We start from the raw sequence: 16,886 nt of genomic DNA on the forward strand, positions 1-16,886 counted from the left end.
GCACCGGGGCGGGCATGTGGCACGACTGGGGGAGCCCCACCAGGGCAGACACGGTGAGAAGGCTGGGGACAAGCTCCAGCCTCATGCCCCAGGGCTCCCTGTGCTCCCCACATCGCCCGGCCACAGCGTGTCTGTGCCAGCAGGAAAGGGAGGGCGGTGGCCGGGCAGCCCATGGTGAGGCAGCACAGGTCCCTCCCGCGCCTGCTGCTCCCGTCATGTGGTTTCACACCCCCTGGACTCATTTCCAAAAAAGCATTTCCTCCTGCCGCGGCTGGGTGTAAAAGCCTGTGTGGGGAGGGCTGGCGCTCACTTGCCACGCGTCACACACTGCCGGCAGCGATGGGGTGCCAGGGCACCCTGCCCAGGTGCTGAACTGCCCTGACACCCCACTGCGCCCACTGCCCTGGTCCACTCGCCACCCCGGCATGACCCAGCCGCATCGGCCACAAGGATGAAGCTCTGCTGCCCAGGGGTGTCTTGGGTGAGTGTGGCAGTGCTGGGGTCCCACGGACCCCTGGCACCGATTGCAGGGTGCCCTGGGGCTGTGGCTACAGCGGGTCTGGGGGGTGGGGGTCTGGGGGCAAGCCCAGTGCAAGCATGCCTAAAAAGCTTGCTCCCCCCTCAGCTGAACACCTGGGAATGGGCTCTGCCTCGCTGAAGCACCTGCAGCATGGCACAGCCGCGGGGAGCACGGGCATGGCACAGCCATGAAGGACTGCTGGCACGGCCGCGATGCAGCCGAGGGAGTGTGGGCTCAGCCACGGGGCTGCAGGCAGGGCACCGCCACGGGGACTGGCCGTGCTGGTGGGCTGTGGGAGTGGGTCAGGGCTGCCAGTGGTGGCAGCTGCCAGGGCCACCCTGGGGCTGGCTGGGTGACTGCCCCAGCACACGGGCACCAGGAGCAGAGACGGCACGGGGGCTGTGTTACGGGCCAGGGCAGCGGCTGCATGGCAAAGGAGCCGGTGTCTCCCCACGGTGCAGCCAGCGGTGGGGTTGCACCTGTGCCGGCGGCTCCCGCGCCCGTGGGGCACCTGCTCCGGGTGCTGGGGAAGGGGCAGCTGCCCGCTGGCAGGCAGGGCGTGCAGGCAGGACCCCACCATGGGAAGGTCGTGCTTCAGCGGTGACTCAGATGTGCTGCTGGCAGCTGGGGCTGAGGCGGCTGCCCCGATCTCCCAGCAGCGCCCTGCAAGCGGGGCGGCCTGCACGTGGTTTCCAGTCTGCTGCTGGTGGCGGCTTTAATAGAAAATGATTCAGCTGCCGTAATCAGGGCTATTGCGGCTGGGAAATCCAGCCCCCAGCGAGGAATCCCCTGGCTCCCTGCCCGCGCTGCCAGTGCCGTGGCCCTCCCCGGCCCCCTGCCTTCCCCGGGATGGGGGTGCCGGCGTGGGCACCCTGTCGCCACCGCAGCCGTGGGGGGAGCGGGGCTCCCCTGGGTGCAGCAGCTGGTGCCCCAGGGTGGGGGAGTGGTGACCTAGTTTGGGACGCACGTACGAGGCGCGATAGCATCGGGGAGAGCGTGAGCCGGGCACGGCTTCCTCTTGGGGAGGAAATCGCCTCCTCTGCAAGGAAGAAAAACCCCAGGAAAGAGAAGCCAGCAGCATTAACCCTCCCGCGCTCAGCTGCTGACACCTCCCCAGGCTGGTGAGCCCCAGCACCGCCATCAGCCCGTGCACCCCCTCCCTTGTCCCCGTCCCCAGTGGGGCAGGCAGCCGAGCACCCTGGGACCGCTCCCAGCCAGCCTGGCGGCACTGTTTGCAGAGCGCGCGAGGATTACCAGGGGTGGCACAGCAGCCCCCATGGCATACGTGTCTTGCAGCACCAGCAGGAAGCCAGTTGCCTGCGTAGGGCAAGGGAAGCACGGCACAGGGGCTGCTGCGGGGCATTCCCAGCCCTGGGGCACCACACCTGTGCAGCTCTGGGGCACAGAGCTGTGGCTCCAGCCGTCCTGCCCGACACAGGCACTGGTGTCCACATGGCCCAGCATGTGCAGCCGGAAGGGTGGAGGGCACGGTGCGAGGGCTGCCCCCGCAGCTGCATGGCTCCTGGGGTGCCCCAGCTGCCGGCATCCCTGCCCTCTCCCTGCCCACAGGTGATCCTGGCAGCGCTGTGGCTGGCAGGCAGTGAATCACAGCCCCCAGGGTGCCAGGACCGCCCTGTGCCACAGGGGCAGCAGGTCCTGGTACGGCCACCCACCCGCCTGCGGAGGCATGTCACCAGACCCCCCTGCCCCGCTGGCATGAACTGGATCAAGGAGGCTCACCGGTGCTGCACCCAGTGTCCTGCAGGTGAGACCTGCCTGGCCGGCACAGCCTGGCATGGCATGCTGTGGCACACTGGGTGCTTCACCCCAGGTGGCCATGCTCCCTGTCACCCCACTGTCCCCGCAGGGACGTTCCTGTTTGCCCCGTGTTCGAGCCACAGCAACAACAGCGTCTGCACCGCCTGTCCTGCCGGCACTTTCCGCGCCCAGCCAAACACCCTCCCCAAATGCCAGGCTTGCTACGAGTGTGACCGGCAAGGTGAGCTGGCGGTGTGCTGCGCCACGCCACACCGTGCTGTGCCACGCTGCATGGCGCTGCGCTGTGCCCTGCAGCACCACTCACCGCCTGCCTCCTGCAGCTTTCCAGAGCGTGCTGAGCAACTGCTCGGCCACCAGCAATGTTGCCTGTGGCTGCGAGCATGGCCGTTTCCGTGACTGCCTTGATGAGCACTGCAATGACTTCTTCTGCCGGCAGTGCCAGCCCTGCGTTGGGCGACTCATCCAGCGGCCATGTGAGTGCTGCTGGCCAGCCCGTGATGCGCCCTCACCGGCTGTGCCACCTCTGGCTGTGCCACCCTGCCTGATCCTACCCTCTCCCCAGGCTCAGAGGTGCAGGACACGCTCTGCGGTAGCTGCAAGCCTGACTTCTACGCTGAGGGCAGTGAGTGCCGGCCGTGCCACACGTAAGCATTGACCCTCCCTGTGCCCCAGCCAGGGACATGTGCAGGGCCCATGGCAGAGCGCAGCACGGCACCCACGGCTCCCCTCTCCTTGCAGGAGCACCCAGGAGACATGCGGCACAGAGTGCCAGCGCGTGTGCAGCGGCAGCAGCAGGCAAGGTGTGGGGGCTGCAGGGCTGGGGGCAGTAGTGTGGGGGCCGCTGCGCTGGCTGGCTGATGAGGACGCTCGTGCTTCTCCTTGCAGGCACGGGTCTGGAGTACCTTCTGCTGGCGTTCACCGGGCCCTTCTTCCTGGGTGCCCTTGCCATCTACCGCAAAAGGAAGCGGCTCCGGCACAGCACCCTGGCAGGCAGCCCCCTCCCCATGGCACAGGTGGCCACCCCCACCGCCGGGCCCGTGGCCATGCCGTGGTACCAGGCCAGCGCCCAGGTGTGGGACAGCTCATGCTGCACCCAGCTGTACTCCCCTAAGGTGACGGAGCATGCTGCCAGCACGGTGAGGCAGAGCCCCAAGCACCAGCCTTTATTGCGGGAGCAGCCCAGTGGTGCGGCACAGCCGGGTGGTCAGGTGGAGCCCTCTGCTCCCCTGGAGCCCCGTGGTGCCCTGCTGCATGGCAGCCAGCTCTACACCATCATCGACGTGGTGCCGGTGCGGCGCTGGAAGGAGTTCATGCGGGTGCTGGAGCTGCGGGAGGCAGAGATTGAGCTGGTGGAGCTGGAGGTGGCCCACATCCGTGACCAGCAGTACGAAATGCTGAAGCGCTGGTGCCAGCAGACCAGCGCCACGCTTGACCGTGTCTATGCTGCCCTGGAGCGCATGGAGCTGGCTGGTTGTGCTGAGGCGCTGCGCCGGAGCCTGCTGGCGGGCCCCTGACCCCCACCGACGACACCACGCCAGCAGAGTGAGGTCCCGGCACCTCCCTGGCTTACCAGGTGCCTTGGCTGAGCCGTACCCCTAAGTATTGTTACTTAAACCGTGTAGACATTTTATGTCAGTTTTATGTCCCCTCCCTGCCCACCCCCCCTATTTATGTCCCCCTGCTCCCAGGGCCAGGGGGGGACCCTGCACCCCAGCACACCGGCTGCCCGGCCGCTCGAGGGATGAGCGGGGGCCGAGCCTGCCGTTAACCCATGGGATAGTTCTCGAGGCCGCCCGCTGACAGGCGCGCCTGCCCCTGCCCCAATAAAGTGGCATGTTCTCCATCTTCTGGCCCCCGGCCCTTCTTCCCAGGGCTGCGCCAGCCCGGCTGAGCACCGAGACACTGCTGGCATCAGGGGTGACGTTGGTGGGTGACGTGGCCGCGGCAGGTGGTGGGGGCAATGTGGGTGGGGGTGGTGATGCAGGTGATGGGGATGTGCGGGTGATGGTGGTAATGGGGGCGGTATGGGCGATGGGGGCACCGCAGTGGGTGCAGCACGGTGCAGGCAGGGAGGTGGCATGGGCAGCCCCAGGAAGGCGCGGGGCACTGCTGGCGGGGTTTATCGTTTTAATTGCTGGAAAGGCAGGTGGTCCGGGGTGGAGTGGAGCCAGGAGCCAGCCTCAAGTGGCTCCAGAGGCGGGAGGGGCAGGAGTGGTGGTGAGTGTGCTGCAGCTGCAACGGCGAGTGGTGCCTGCGGGGAGCACGGGGAGCAGGGCAGCATGGCGAGCCCAGCCTCAATAGTCGAGCCCAGCGGCGCACAAGGAGCCAGGTGCCCCACACTGCGGCAGCTCGCTTTGCGAAGGGCAGCACGGAGTGGCAGTGGGCCGACGGCAGTGGGACGGGGGCTACAGGTGCTCGGGGTGGTAGTGAGGGCTCCTCTGGGTTGGGCTATGTGGCCATCCGCGGTGGGAGGAGGGTGTCGAGGTGCATCCCGGTCCGTGGTGGGACCTGCTGGCCTCCTCCCGCCGCAAAGAGCCAGGGCGCGGCGTGGCGTGGCTAGTGCTTGGCTATGTCCCCCTTCTTGAGGATGATCTGCCGCTGCCAGGGCGCCAGCTTTGTCTCATCGTACCCGAGAGTCCTTAGCTTTTCCGACTGCTCCTTCTCCTTCTCCTCCTCCTCCCGCTTCAGCTTCTCCTGCTCTTTCCTGCTCAGCAGCGGAGGGCACGGGGCACCATGGTCACCAGAGCGCCGGAGCCGCCGTGCCCACCCACCTGCCCAGGGAAGGGGCTTGCGGCACTCACCGTTTCTGCTCCCTGCAAAGGCAAAGGGAAGAGCGGGGTTAGCGGAGTCGCGGGGGCGGCTGGCTGATGCAGCGTCCCCTGCCCCCGGCTCACCTCTCCTCCTCCAGCTTCTTGCGCAGGATGTCCCTCCTCCAGGCTGGCATGCTGGCCAGGCGTGCCTCCTCCTCCTTCTCCTGCAACAGACAGCATGTTACTCGCACTGCCAGGAGCCTGCCCTTGCTGCTGGCACCGGGAGGCAGTGGCATTGCCTTGGTACGCGGCACCACATCCTGCTGGTCGTCGGGCTGAGCCGTGCTCCCGGCACAGCGCTGGTGGGGGCTCACCGACATCGCCCCTCGCCGCCTGCCTTCTGCCGGCGCAGGGAGGAGGAAGGAGTGCGCGGTGTGGCCAGCCCTTCGCAGCACACCACAGCTTTATTGCACTGACACGCAGGGGCCCACGCCGCCCCGGCACCGCAAACACCACGCCAGAGGGGAGCGCAGCCCCAGTGCTGCACCCCCTGCACAACACACAGCCACAGCAAGCGGCACACCGCAACCTCGGCCCGGGGCCACGCGAAACAACACCAAGCCCTCCGCTGAGCCAAGCCACAACGCTGTCAGAGCCGCAGTCAGCTGAGCACACCCAGGCACCGGGTCCTGCTGCCCCCGGCTGCCCCCGGTGCCTGCTCCTGGCCCGCCCCCACACTGCTGGCACAGCCCACAGCATCCCGCTGGGCTCAGGTGTCGGACATCTCCGCCTCCTTCTCCTTCCAGAAGGAGAAGCTACGGTCGATGAAGCGGCAGACGTCCTCCTCACTGAACTCGCCCAGCTCCGGCACCGGCACTGGCACTGATGCCCCCTCCCCTCCCAGGGCTGCCGCAGGGAGCTCCGGAGGGCTCTCCGCCGCCATGGTGGGGCCGTTCTCGAAAAACTCCTGCACGAGGTCCTCAAAGCCGTCGAGCCAGTGGCGGTGGCCGGCTTCGACCTGCTCCAGCACGGCACGGTGGAAGTGGCGGACGTGGTGCCAGCTGTGGCTGCCCAGGCGGTCGAACATCTCGTAGCAGAGGAGGTGGCGGAAGCGCCGTTCCTCGGGGCTGAGAGGCATCTCCAGCAGCTGGAAGTAGCCCAGCATGAAGAGGTCGAGCGGGAGGCTGTCATGGGGCATGGGCGAGCCACCGATGTGGGGCAGAAAGTGCTGGGGCCAGTACAGCACCGTGGCGCGGCTCAACCGCCGGATCTGCCGTCCCGGCACCCGGCGAGCAATGCTTCTCCAGCGGGCCAGCAGCCGTCCTGCTGCCGGCCGCCGCCTCCCCGGCCGCCGCGACCGCTCCTCCCCGGGCACCGCTGCCAGTGCCCGTTTCTTCCAGTGCTCCAGGAAGAGGAAGACGGCACGCTCCTTGTGTGCCTCAGCATGCTGCCGTGGGCCCCTTGGCTCCGGTGGTGCCGGCCGGCTCCGCCGCAGTGCCCCGTCCCCATACTCCTCCTCCAGGACAGGCTGGCGGGTGCTGCTGGGGGGCTGTGCCCGCTTGCGCTTGGTGACCCTGGGGATGGGTGGGGAGGCCCCCCCTGGGCCCTCATAGTTGGCCTTGAGGCTGCGGACGGAGACGCCACAGCCCAGGATCTCGCGCTGGGCATCATGCTGGGCACCAGGGCCGCCTGCTGCCCCCCCTGCCCCCTGCCCCTCCTGGCTCCCCGGGGTGGCCGGTGGCACAGCCACGCTCCTCGGCAGCGTCGGGGGCTGGCTGCTGCGGGTGGGTGGGTTCTTGTGGGTGAGGGCGAAGTGCTGGGGCGCCAGGGTGGCAGGCAGCGGCAGGAGTGGCAGCGGCTCCTTCTCCAGCCGCCCCGGCAGCGGCTGCACTGGCTGGGCCTCATGCATCACCCGCAGGCTCCCCAGCCGCCTCTCCAGGTGCCGCAAGTCCTCCTCCCGCATTGGCTGCCCGGCAGGTCCAGGTGTGCCCCCGCGGGTGGGTGGCCTGCGCTGGCACAGGGGCAGCGAGTGGCTCCCAGGCTGCGGCGGGAAAGAGGGCAAAGGGGCTCTTGAGGCCGCACCGCGTGCACCTCATGCCACCACTGCCGCCGCCACGTGCGGCACCCCTGGGACACAATGCCCCTGCATGCGGGTGGGGTGGTCCCCTGGCACAGCCAGGAACCAGAGGCAATGCCACACACACCATCTCGCCAGGTCCTGAGCTGCTGGGCCATACCCACGCCACACGCGCCGCCACAGCACGCGGGACCCCCCTACCTTGCGCCGCTGCTCCTCTTCCTCCTGCATGCGGAGCTGCAGCTTGCGCACCATCACCTGCCGCTTCCACTCGGGGATGGGCCGGCCCCGCTCGTCATGGCTCGGCACCAGCGCCTCCGCCTCTGCTGCCACCCCAGTGCCTGCCGCTGGCACCGGCGAACTCCCATTCAGCACCAGTTCTGGTGAGCCCCCTGCCAGGCAGCGTGGTGGCCCGGCAGCCTCGGGGGTGGCCGGTGGGGTGGGCGTCCTGGTGGGTGACGGGGAGGACACCGGCGACTCTGCCTATGGAGGAAGGAGGGAAGAAGGGTGGTGGGCACCCGCTGTGCCATGATGCACCGCCACCGGCTCCCCCGCCACCCACCCCTCCCCCCCTTACATTGGCCCCTGCCTGGCCGCTGCCGGAGAAGACGGTGGTGAAGCCTTTGCTCTGTGGCGTCGGCTTGAGGCTTTTCCCGGCCTTGATCTCAGCCAGCAGCTCTGAGTTGTCACCAGTGGGGGACATCATGTTGAAGGACTTGGTGCCTGGGGGGAGGCAGGGTGGGCAGTAAGGGCCCTGCTGCCAGCAGCCCCCCACACCCCCAGTTCCTCTGCCAGCCTGCGGCGCACAGGGGTGACAGGGTGGCCAGCTGACTGCCCCCCATGCCTGAGAGCCCCTGGGACTCCTATCGGAGCAGCATCCCAGGTCCATGGGACCTTGCTGGAGCAACATCCCAGCACTCAGCAGCCTGGCACCCCACCTCCCTGGGTCCATGGGACCAGTATCCCAACACCCAGGTTACCAGGTCCATGGGACCTTGATGGAGCAGCATGCCAGCACCCAGATCTCAGAGCCCCAGCCCCAAGGGCCACCCACCTCACAGCACCACACTGTGACAGCAGTGACCTGCCTGCAGAGGGATGGGTCTGTGGCTGGCAACAGCCCCGGCACAGCAGGATGACACTGTGCTGCCTCACCGGGGGCCCTGGACCCCCTACCCTCCCCCACAGCCCACAGCAGCGATGCACCGACAGCCTAAGCCAGCCCCACTGCCAGCCTTGAGCCCCAAGATCGTCATGGCAGCGGCGCTGGAGCGCGGCAGTGCCCCTGAGGATGCCCTTGCCACCGCTTGTGCCACCCACCCCACGAGCACCCACCGTCTGTGCCAGCCATGCGTGGGTCCCTAATGGCCCATGGTGCCGTGCCAAGGCAGAGCCCCCTCCCTGCCGCCGGCTCCCGCAGCTCGCCCTGCTCGGCTGCGCCGTGCCGGGGCCAGAGGGCTGTGGGTGCTGAGGCCCCAGCAGGGCGCACGCGCTGCCATCCAGTGCCGGCTGAGACCCCCCAGCCACGGGAGCCGGCGCTAATAAAGCAGGTGCTGAGCGGCAGCCAAGCCCGGCTGCAATCAGCGGTGGGGGAGCGGCCGGTGCGCTCACGTGGCGGGGTCACGCCAGCCGGCTGAGCGCAGACAAAGGCCCTCTGTGTGCAGGGCCGGCGGCAGGGCCGCGGGGGCCGCGGGGGGCATGGGGCCCCGGCCGCCTGCCCAGCCCTGCCAGCCCTGCCGGCTGGCTTCGGCAGCCCCACGCCAGGGCTCGGGCCACCGCGTGGCACGCCGGCCTGGCAACGCAGCAGCGAGGGCTCAGCAGGCAGGAGGGCTGCGGCCAGCTGCCAGCCACTGGGGCTGTCAGTGCCCCGTGGCTCCGGCATGGGATGGTGCCGGCTCGGGCCCCGCTGGCCATGCCCCGCGCCGGGGCACCCCCAGAGCAGGGAAGAGCGTGGGGCCGCGGTACTTACTCTTCATCTGCCTGAGCGCCTTTCCTCCTAGGGAGAGAAGCAGAGAGGCGGCGCAGGGCGCGCGGCAGAGGAAGGATTTAGCCACCGCGAGACAAGAGAGAAGAGAAGCGGCCAGCAGTGAGAGCAGGCAGGGGCGGGCGGGCATGGGGGCCCCCACGCCGACACCGGAGGAGAGAAGGACAGAGAGGCTGTCAGGAGCCACACAGCCAGAGTGCCGCAGAAGGAGACGCGCCGGGGCGGCTGGTGCCGTGGTGCAGCCGATGGGACAGTGCCAGGGATTGCTCCCCGTGCCTGCCCGGCACCCCGCCACTTACTTCCTGTAGAGGAGGAGGAGCGGCGGGGTCCAGCAGGGGTCTCAGCCAGTGGTGGCGGTGGTGGGGGCATCGGACAGGCAGCATCAGGCAGCGGTGGGGGTGGCGGCGGGGGTGGCAGCTCAGCACCAGGCTTGCTCTCCCCGTTGCGCATGGTGTCCTCTGAGATGGGCGATGCCTGAAAGAAAGCATGGGCAGGCGTTGCGGGGTGCCGGTGCCGCTGAGCCACATGAAGGCTTGTGGCACGAGGCTGGGGCTCACCTCCTCGCTGTGTGCCATTCGCCGGGGCCCGGGCTGCTCGGCTGTGCCGTGCCCTAGGTGCTTGTAGTAGTCACCGGTGCTCGGCTGCTTGCCAAAATTCCTTGACCGCCTGCTGGAGTCGGCCCTGCGCAGGCCCTCAGGGCTGCTCTCACGCGAAGCCAGCTGCAATGGGGAACATGGCTCAGCACAGCCGTGCCCAGCTGAGCCCAGGGTGGCTGTGGGGCAGAGCTGTGGCAGAGCAAGGCCGTGCCCAGGGTGGCTGTGGGGCAGATGCCAGGCTTGGGGCACAGCAGGCACATACGCCATGGGTCCACTCAGCACAAGGCCGCACCAGGGACTGCATGTGGGGCTGGCAGGATGTGCCATCAGTGCCTGGCACTGTGACCCTATAGCCTGTGCCCAGGAGCCCAGCCGAGCCTCCCCTGGGATAACCCCCTGGGAACAGGACTGCCGAGCCCTGGCCCCACGGATTACCTGGAGCTTATCTCCCATGGGGCCTGGTTCCAAACCTCCCTCTGAACGGGGCTCTTGGGCAGCGCAGCCTCAGCTCACCCCAGCACATACCGCAGCAGCTTTGTGGCTCGTGCTGCCGAGCACCGGCGCTGCAGGGGGTCATGCCCACTGCCCGGGTCTGAGGTGCCGCGGCGGCACGGCCTCACTCCCCATGCCGGGGGCCCTGCTATTTGCATTTCCCTGTGCGCCACCTCCACCCGTGGCATTTGCATGGTGAGCCCAGGCGCTTGCCACTGCCACCAGCCCCAGCTAAGTCAACAAGCGACAGCTCGGTGCTTCCTGCTCTGTCTGCCGTGTGCGCTGTGCCAAGCCCAGCTCCCACTGCCACAGCACCAGCCCCAGTCCGGTGTGAGGGTCTGTGCTGCTCAGCCCCCCTGCCTGGGGTGCCCACATTGCTCTGGCTGGCACATGCCTGCCCCTCCCCAGGGCAGCCCGGCTCTGTAGCCCCCCAGGCAAGGCCACTCATTACCCCGTTAGCGAGACATGCACAAAGAGCACAACAGGGTCCTGAGCCCTGCACAGGCCTGGCACACATTGCTCTGCCAAGACCCCCCTCCCATGTGCCCCCATCCCCTGTAGCTCTGGGCTCTGCCGGTGGCCTGACCACAGTTGTGCACCAGGTTCCTGTCCCCGGACAAGTGGCGAGAGCCATACTTGGGGGTCAGGACGGCCTTGAGCCCACCGCATCCCTATGCCCCCCCCCAGCCCGCCTCAGGGGCTGCACCCCTCTTACCTGTGCACGCCCGGCTGAGCCCTCTCAGCTCCTGGCAGCACCAGCTGAGCCACCTGACACCTGCTGCGCAGGTGACACCGGAGCTGGCTGCTCCAGTTACAGCCTGCGCAGCTGCCCACACCCAGCTCGGCATGGTGCTGGTGGCATCGCCAAGGCCACGTGGGTGCAGCCGTGACAGTCAGCCATGCAATGGCCTGCACGGTGCCTCCAGGTGCCCCAGCTGGTGCAGCAAGGCCGCCCAGTGCCGCAGAGGCCCCGTCTGGCTGCACCCTCACTGCCGGTTGCACCTTGGACCTGTGGTGCAAGTCAGCATCGCAGGCATGTGGCCTCAAGCCGGGGCTGTCCCCTCCCGGTGCCATCAAGAACTAACAGCTCCCCACGGGAGACTGGTGCCCAGTAGCATGTCCCCCCCTAGGTGGCACATCCCATGAGCTCCGTGGCCAGGAGCAGCTGTGCATGGGGCACAGTGCGTGGGGCACAGGGGGTACGGCGTGTGTGGGACGTGGTGCATGGGGCCGTACCTCTCGGCGCAGCGCCTGGCTCTCCACGTGCCGCAGGTTGTTCTTGGCCCGCACGTAGATGTCGGCGGTGTGGGGGGCGGCGGGGGGTGCGGGTGCGGGGTAGTCAGGGGGCGGCGGGGGCGGTCGGGTGGCAGGGGGTGGGGGTGGCGGGGGGGGGAAGGTGGGGGGTGGCGGCGGCAGGGGGCCCTCGCCTGCCAGCCCCCGGCCCCGCGGCCACGTCTCAGGGTCCAGCATGTCCATGTACGCCTGCATGTCCGCCAGCGCTGGTGCGGGCACCCCTGCGCAGGGCAGGGGGTCACGGGGGGCCAGCCCCGTGTCCCCTGCCCTGCACCCCCCGGCCCCGCACTCACGGGCAGCGGGGGCCCCCAGGGGGCCACCCCTCTTCTCCCCGGTGCTGGACTGGCTGGAGTGGCAGGAGTCGTAGTTGGAGAGGGTGCTGGCAGGGGAGCCCACCTCGAAGCGTGCCTGGGGTGCCGACGCCATGGTGTTGGGCGATGACATGCCCGAGTCGGGCTGCCGGCACTCCCCATCTGCCGAGGGGTCTCGCGACAGCACGCGGTGCTCCACGCTCTGCTGGCACAGCCGTGCGGTCAGGTGGTGGGGCGGGAGTGGCAGGGCCCTGCGTGGTCCCCACGCGTGTGGCCCCGCAGCACTGCCATACCATGTTCTCCACAGTGCGCAGGTACTGGGCACAGTGGCCATGGCCATTGTAGTCGGCAAGGTCAGCCGCCGTGTAGCCGTCCTGGTCACGGATGCTGAGGTCGGCGCCATTCACCACCAGGATCTGGCAGCACTGGGGAGAGTGGGGGAGCATGGCAGGGCCGGAGGGCACTCCCTCTCCCCACCCTGGCACCTTGCTGGCCACCAGCACCCACCTCCAGCTCGCCGTTCTCAGCAGCATCGTGCAGCGGTGTGCCACCCCAGCTGTCAGCAGTGATCTCCCCACCATGCAGCAGCAGCCAGCTCAGCACCTTGGCGTGACCACGGCTGGCGGCGAAGTGCATGGCCGTGGCCCCCTCAGCGTCCCGCTCCGACAGGCTCACTGTCGTGAAGCTCATCTGGGCGGGTGGGTGGGCGGGCTGAGCGCTGGCACAGCATGCCCCATGCCGTGCCACCATGCTGTGCCCAGCCCACGCTTACCAGCCAGACGATGACAGTGTTGTGGCCCATCTGGGCAGCAGCGTGCAGCGGGGTCATGCCATCATGGGCACACGCATGGGGGTCAGCCCCGCAGTCCTGCACCAGGTACTGGATGATCTCCAGGTGGCCCTCTTGGCAGGCGAGGTACAGCGGGGTGGCCCCTGTCTTGGTCTGGGCACTCAGCGTGCTGCAAGAGGGGCACAGCACCCATCACCTGCAGCCACCACCAAGCACACTGGGAAGGGAGGTACAGGGTGTAGGGGACACACAGGTCACGGGGAATTGAGGAACACACAGGGGACATGCTGTCTGGGTGCAGGCAGGGCAGTAGCAGAGCTGGGCAGTGTTGGCTGGGAGCCATCCACCCCCTGGCTCCCCGCTGGGTCCCCGCAGCAGCGGCTGCTGCAGTGGGAGGTCACTAAGTTAATCAGCCTGCTTAGGGTAAGCTCCTTCCTCCGGCTGTTTCTGGACATTGCAATTTAGCTGTATTTTTAAATAAGCGGCTTAGGCAGCGCTGGCCACAGGGGAGCCGGCAGGTAAATGCTGACCTGCGCCATGGCAGTGCTGGCCCTGCTGCCCACTGCCCCCTGCCAGTCCGGCTGCCTGGCACAGGTGTCCCCCCACTGCTTGTGGCAGGCCTTGGCATCCTTGCATGCCTCGTCCCAAATTGTGCATCCTACATCCCACATCCCCACCGTGCAGGAAGCTGTTTTACTAAGTGCTTCATAAAAAAAACTGTTGAATATTTAAAAAAGGAAGAGCAATAAATACTCCGCTCTGTTATCGCAAAGATCGCGGGCCCTTAATAATTGATCCCTGTAACTGTGAGATGGGCTGTGGCCAGCACTGCCTTCCCACCGTGCCGTGCCGCAGGGCGCCTGCCCTGGGGTGCCACAGCTCTGGGCTGGGATGCTGCTGGGCACTCCCAGAGCAGGAGCTGGGCCAGGATGGTGGCAGGCTGGGCCGTGGTGCAGGGGAACAGCAGGGGTACAGACATGCATTCAGACCCTGATTACCATCTCCCACTAATTGGGAAGGGGTTAAGCCACTTGGGCAAGTGCCGGTAAACTGCTTTGCCAGATGGCCGTGACTTCACACCGGGCTTCTGGCTGCTGGAGACCCTGCAAGGCCAGTGCGAAGGTGGGCTGGGAACGCCAGCATCCCACAGCAGCACCCGGGGATTGGATTTCGTGGCCGTAACAGAGCCTCCAAGTGGGCACAGGGCCGGGAGTGGGGCCAGCCCTAAATAATTCAAGGGGAAGGCGGTGACAGCAGTGAAGCAACCCTGGCAAGAAGCATGAAAACCAACGTGGGAGGGCCACCACCAGTGCTGCGCTACACCAGGACTGACACAACAGGCACCAAGCAGGAGCCATGGTTGGGCTGGGGCCAGGCTGTGCGCCACGGGGGGTTAATCCCCACAGATGTCCTGGGGCTAAGCCAGCATGCCTGGGGGTAAAGAGCTGGGACTGGGGCTGGGGAGGTTGCAGCTGGTGAGTGCCATGGGGCAACAGGGACCCTGCAATGGGCTCTGTGACCCTGCCTGGCAGGAAGGGTCGGGGCTCTGGGGTCACAGCACTGAGGCACGGAGGGGTGCTGAGCCCTGGTTCACCTCCCACTGCCTTGGGACCCCTCTGGATATGAGGGAGCTGTGCACCCCTGTGCATCTGCAGCCCTCAAGCCTAACTGGGCACAGCACAGGGCAAAGGCGCTACCCTCCGGGCTCCACATCGGCCGGGGCAGTGGGTTATTTCTGGCAGCCTCTGCCTGCCACAGGAAATCGGATTAGGGGCTGGCTAAGTGCCTGCTGCGGTCCCACAGTGAGGCTTGCCATGGTGGGCCTGGTGGGCTGCAATGCCATGTACCCCAGGGGATGCGCTGGGCCACGGGTACCGCTCGGGAGGCAAAGCAAGGATGCTGCCGTGCTGCCAGCCGAGCAGGGCTGCTGCCTCCAGCAGTGCTCGTGGCCCTGGGCAGGCAGAAAGTTCACCTCCGGTGCAGGGAGCAGCCTCTCCTCGGCAGGCAGCCTAATCCATTTACGTAATGGCTGGTGGACAAAGGCGGCTGTGTTATCGCCCTGCACCAGGAGCCCAGGGAGCCAACCAAGCGGCCAGTGGTAATATTTCTGTCAGCACTGGCCGCTCTTCTCCTCGCCCTTTCTCTCCGGGCCATAAAGAAGGTGCAGCTGGCTGCCTGGCCTGATAATGCAGCCGCGTTGCCCTTGGAGCTGGGGGCTGAGGGTGGCTGCGGAATCCATCCCCAGTGCTGGCATCTTGCCCAGTGGCTGGAGGGAGGGATGGGGTGGCAGTGGACACCCCATTCCCCTGCCAGCCCCCGGCATGGAGCCCCTCTCACCTGCCAGCAGCAGGGGCTATTACCTGGGGCAGTGTCCCAAGAGGAGTCGCAAGGAAGGGAAATCCCCTTTGGCCGCAGCGTAGTGGACAGGCAGCGCTCCCGTGTTGGTGGCCGCTGTAGGGTCACTGCCTCCAAAGCGGAGGAGCCAGTCGATCACCTCGTGGTGACCAAAGCGGGCTGCCAAGTGTAGGATGGTGGCACCAGAGTTGTCTGTGTCCTGTGGGAGGAACCGGGGTGGCTGTTGGCACCAGGGACCCGGCCCCCTCCGGCAAGGGTGTGTGTGTGGGACCAGGGACTGTGGGCAGCTGTGGCCCCCCCCCACAGCCGGGAGCTGGCCCCAGGGAGGGCAGGCTGCCCGGGATGCAGGTCTCGTCTGCACAGAAGAGGGCTAGAGGGAGGGGACAGGCCATGGCAGTGGCCGTGGGACAAGCATGCCTGCCATCCAGCAGGGCCTGCACCCGCACACTGCAAGCGCCGCACAAAGCCCCCCTTGTTCTGCCAGCGACCAGCAGCCCCTGCCTGGAGGGGCTCCCCGCGGGGTCCCGCCGTGCCGCCAGCCCGGCCACCCTCCGTACTCGGCGGGGTGCGGGCAGAGCTGGCCCCCGCCAGGAGGCTGCCGAAGCTGCTGACCCCATCCTTGCAGCTTAATCCCTGCTCCCAGCCCCTCCGCCGCCTCCTTTTCCTCTGGCCCGTCACATGTCGTTAGCTCTCGGTCGGCCCCGGGGCAAGCCGCTTACCGCCCCTCTCCCGCCGTTGCGTAACCCCGGGAGGGGCCGGCAGCCCCGGGCACAGCCCCGGAGGCCCTGCGCCCCCCTCGGGGCTGCGTCCCGCCGGGATCCCGGGGGCTCTCCGCCCTCCCCCCCCCGGCCGCCCCCCGTTCTGCATGGGTAGGACGCCACGTCGGGGCCCCGGCTCGCCGGGCGGCAGAGCTGGAGGGGTCCACACGCGCCCGTCCCCCCGGTTGCCTGCTGCCCCCCCCTTCCCGCGCTCCCGCTCGCACCTGCACGCCGCAGCCCCCCTGCGTGAGCAGCCACTGGAGACAGGCGAGGTTGCCGGTGGCGGCGGCGTCGTGGGCCGGCGTGGCCCCGTTGCGCGCCCGCGCGTCGCCGCGGAGCGTGGCCTCGGCCGCCAAGTACCGGAGGCAAGCGAGGCGGCCGGCGCGGGCGGCGTGGTGCGCGGGGGAGGCGCCCAGGGCGTCCCGCAGCCCCGGTCGCAGCAGCCCGGCCGCCCGCAGCCCCCGTAGCGCCTCCACGTCGCCCTGTCGCGCCGCCAGCAGCGCCCGCTCCAGCGCCATCCCGGCCCCGGCCCCGCCGGCCCCGGTCCCGGCCCCGGCCCCGGCCCCGCCGGCCCGGCCGCCGCTTGGCACTGCGCAGCGCTCCCGCCCCGCCGCCCCCCGGCCCCGCCGACTCCTCCTCCTCCTCCCTCGGGGCCGCCCCTCCGCCCGCCCCGCCCGACGGCGCGGCGGCTGCCTACTGCCCGGGCCCCCCCCGCCCCGCTGCCCCCTGCCCCCCGCCCCCCGCCCCTGCCACGGCAGCCGGGCTTTGCCGGGCTGCGACCCGGCCTGGGACCGGCCCGGGGGACCCCACGAGCGGCCCGTGTCCAGCTGCTGGTACCGCCGTCTGCGGCTCTGCGAAGCTGCCCCACGGGTGTCCCCCTCCCCGCCAGCCGCCGGGCAACGCGAAGGGCACGGCGGTGATGGGCTCCTCCCGCAGCCCCGACGGGCGCCTGCCGGTCCCAGCAGCGCGGGCAGGAACGAGGGGCGGGAGATGCCGGGCGGGCTGCCCTGCCTCCTCCTACCACGGGAGGGCCGGCCAGAGGGGGGAGACCGGCAGCGCGGGAACGGACGGCGGGACCTGTGGCAGCGCGGGCAGCGGCGGCGGCTACCGCGGGCACTGGCACGGGCAGCGCGCGGCGCGGGCAGTGCGGGCAGGCTGGGACAGCCCTCGCCGTCAGCACC

General features: G+C 68.7%; 2 protein-coding genes across 8 annotated transcripts; one reads left to right on the plus strand and one right to left on the minus strand.

Annotated features, from left to right (window-relative positions):
• The first annotated feature begins 99 nt into the window (after positions 1-99).
• On the plus strand, positions 100-4,142 carry TNFRSF25 (TNF receptor superfamily member 25). 2 transcript variants are annotated; one of them, XM_056330141.1, is made up of 7 exons: positions 100-481; positions 2,090-2,285; positions 2,388-2,519; positions 2,620-2,772; positions 2,862-2,943; positions 3,038-3,099; positions 3,185-4,142. In XM_056330141.1, exons 1-7 carry the CDS (start codon positions 452-454, stop codon positions 3,811-3,813), a joined length of 1,284 nt encoding a protein of 427 aa, XP_056186116.1. In that variant the 5' UTR covers positions 100-451; the 3' UTR covers positions 3,814-4,142. The 2 variants fall into 2 exon arrangements, with proteins under 2 accessions (XP_056186116.1, XP_056186115.1); XM_056330140.1 differs by having other exon boundaries at positions 100-2,285.
• A 267-nt stretch (positions 4,143-4,409) lies between these two features.
• ESPN (espin) lies at positions 4,410-16,310 on the minus strand. Of its 6 annotated transcripts, XM_056330128.1 has the most exons (14): positions 15,930-16,306; positions 14,953-15,146; positions 12,575-12,761; positions 12,310-12,492; positions 12,096-12,227; positions 11,435-12,004; positions 9,668-9,829; positions 9,410-9,584; positions 9,096-9,122; positions 7,704-7,849; positions 7,328-7,609; positions 5,194-5,273; positions 5,101-5,112; positions 4,410-5,003 (listed from the first exon to the last, which is right to left on the minus strand). In XM_056330128.1, exons 1-14 carry the CDS (start codon positions 16,221-16,223, stop codon positions 4,856-4,858), a joined length of 2,592 nt encoding a protein of 863 aa, XP_056186103.1. In that variant the 5' UTR covers positions 16,224-16,306; the 3' UTR covers positions 4,410-4,855. The 6 variants fall into 6 exon arrangements, with proteins under 6 accessions (XP_056186103.1, XP_056186105.1, XP_056186101.1 ...); XM_056330130.1 differs by lacking the exon at positions 9,096-9,122; XM_056330126.1 differs by lacking the exons at positions 4,410-5,003; positions 5,101-5,112; positions 5,194-5,273 and adding an exon at positions 5,280-7,090 and having other exon boundaries at positions 11,435-11,712; positions 11,785-12,004; positions 15,930-16,310.
• Positions 16,311-16,886: the final 576 nt, after the last annotated feature.

This window comes from Falco biarmicus, chromosome 3 (assembly GCF_023638135.1).
Source record: "Falco biarmicus isolate bFalBia1 chromosome 3, bFalBia1.pri, whole genome shotgun sequence".
Taxonomy (NCBI): Eukaryota; Metazoa; Chordata; class Aves; order Falconiformes; family Falconidae; genus Falco; species Falco biarmicus.

Excerpts from the sequence above, each read along its gene's own strand:
- TNFRSF25 (XM_056330140.1), top strand. The coding sequence starts at position 1,973 with ATGGCCCAGCATGTGCAGCCGGAAGGGTGGAGGGCACGGTGCGAGGGC. Across the intron at positions 2,286-2,387 it reads CTGCACCCAGTGTCCTGCAG|GGACGTTCCTGTTTGCCCCG; the intron begins GTGAGACCTGCC and ends CTGTCCCCGCAG. Across the intron at positions 3,100-3,184 it reads CAGCGGCAGCAGCAGGCAAG|GCACGGGTCTGGAGTACCTT; the intron begins GTGTGGGGGCTG and ends TTCTCCTTGCAG.
- ESPN (XM_056330124.1), bottom strand. The coding sequence starts at position 16,223 with ATGGCGCTGGAGCGGGCGCTGCTGGCGGCGCGACAGGGCGACGTGGAG. Across the intron at positions 15,147-15,929 it reads AGGGGGGCTGCGGCGTGCAG|GACACAGACAACTCTGGTGC; the intron begins GTGCGAGCGGGA and ends TTCCTCCCACAG. Across the intron at positions 9,830-11,434 it reads GCCAGGCGCTGCGCCGAGAG|CTGGCTTCGCGTGAGAGCAG; the intron begins GTACGGCCCCAT and ends TCCCCATTGCAG.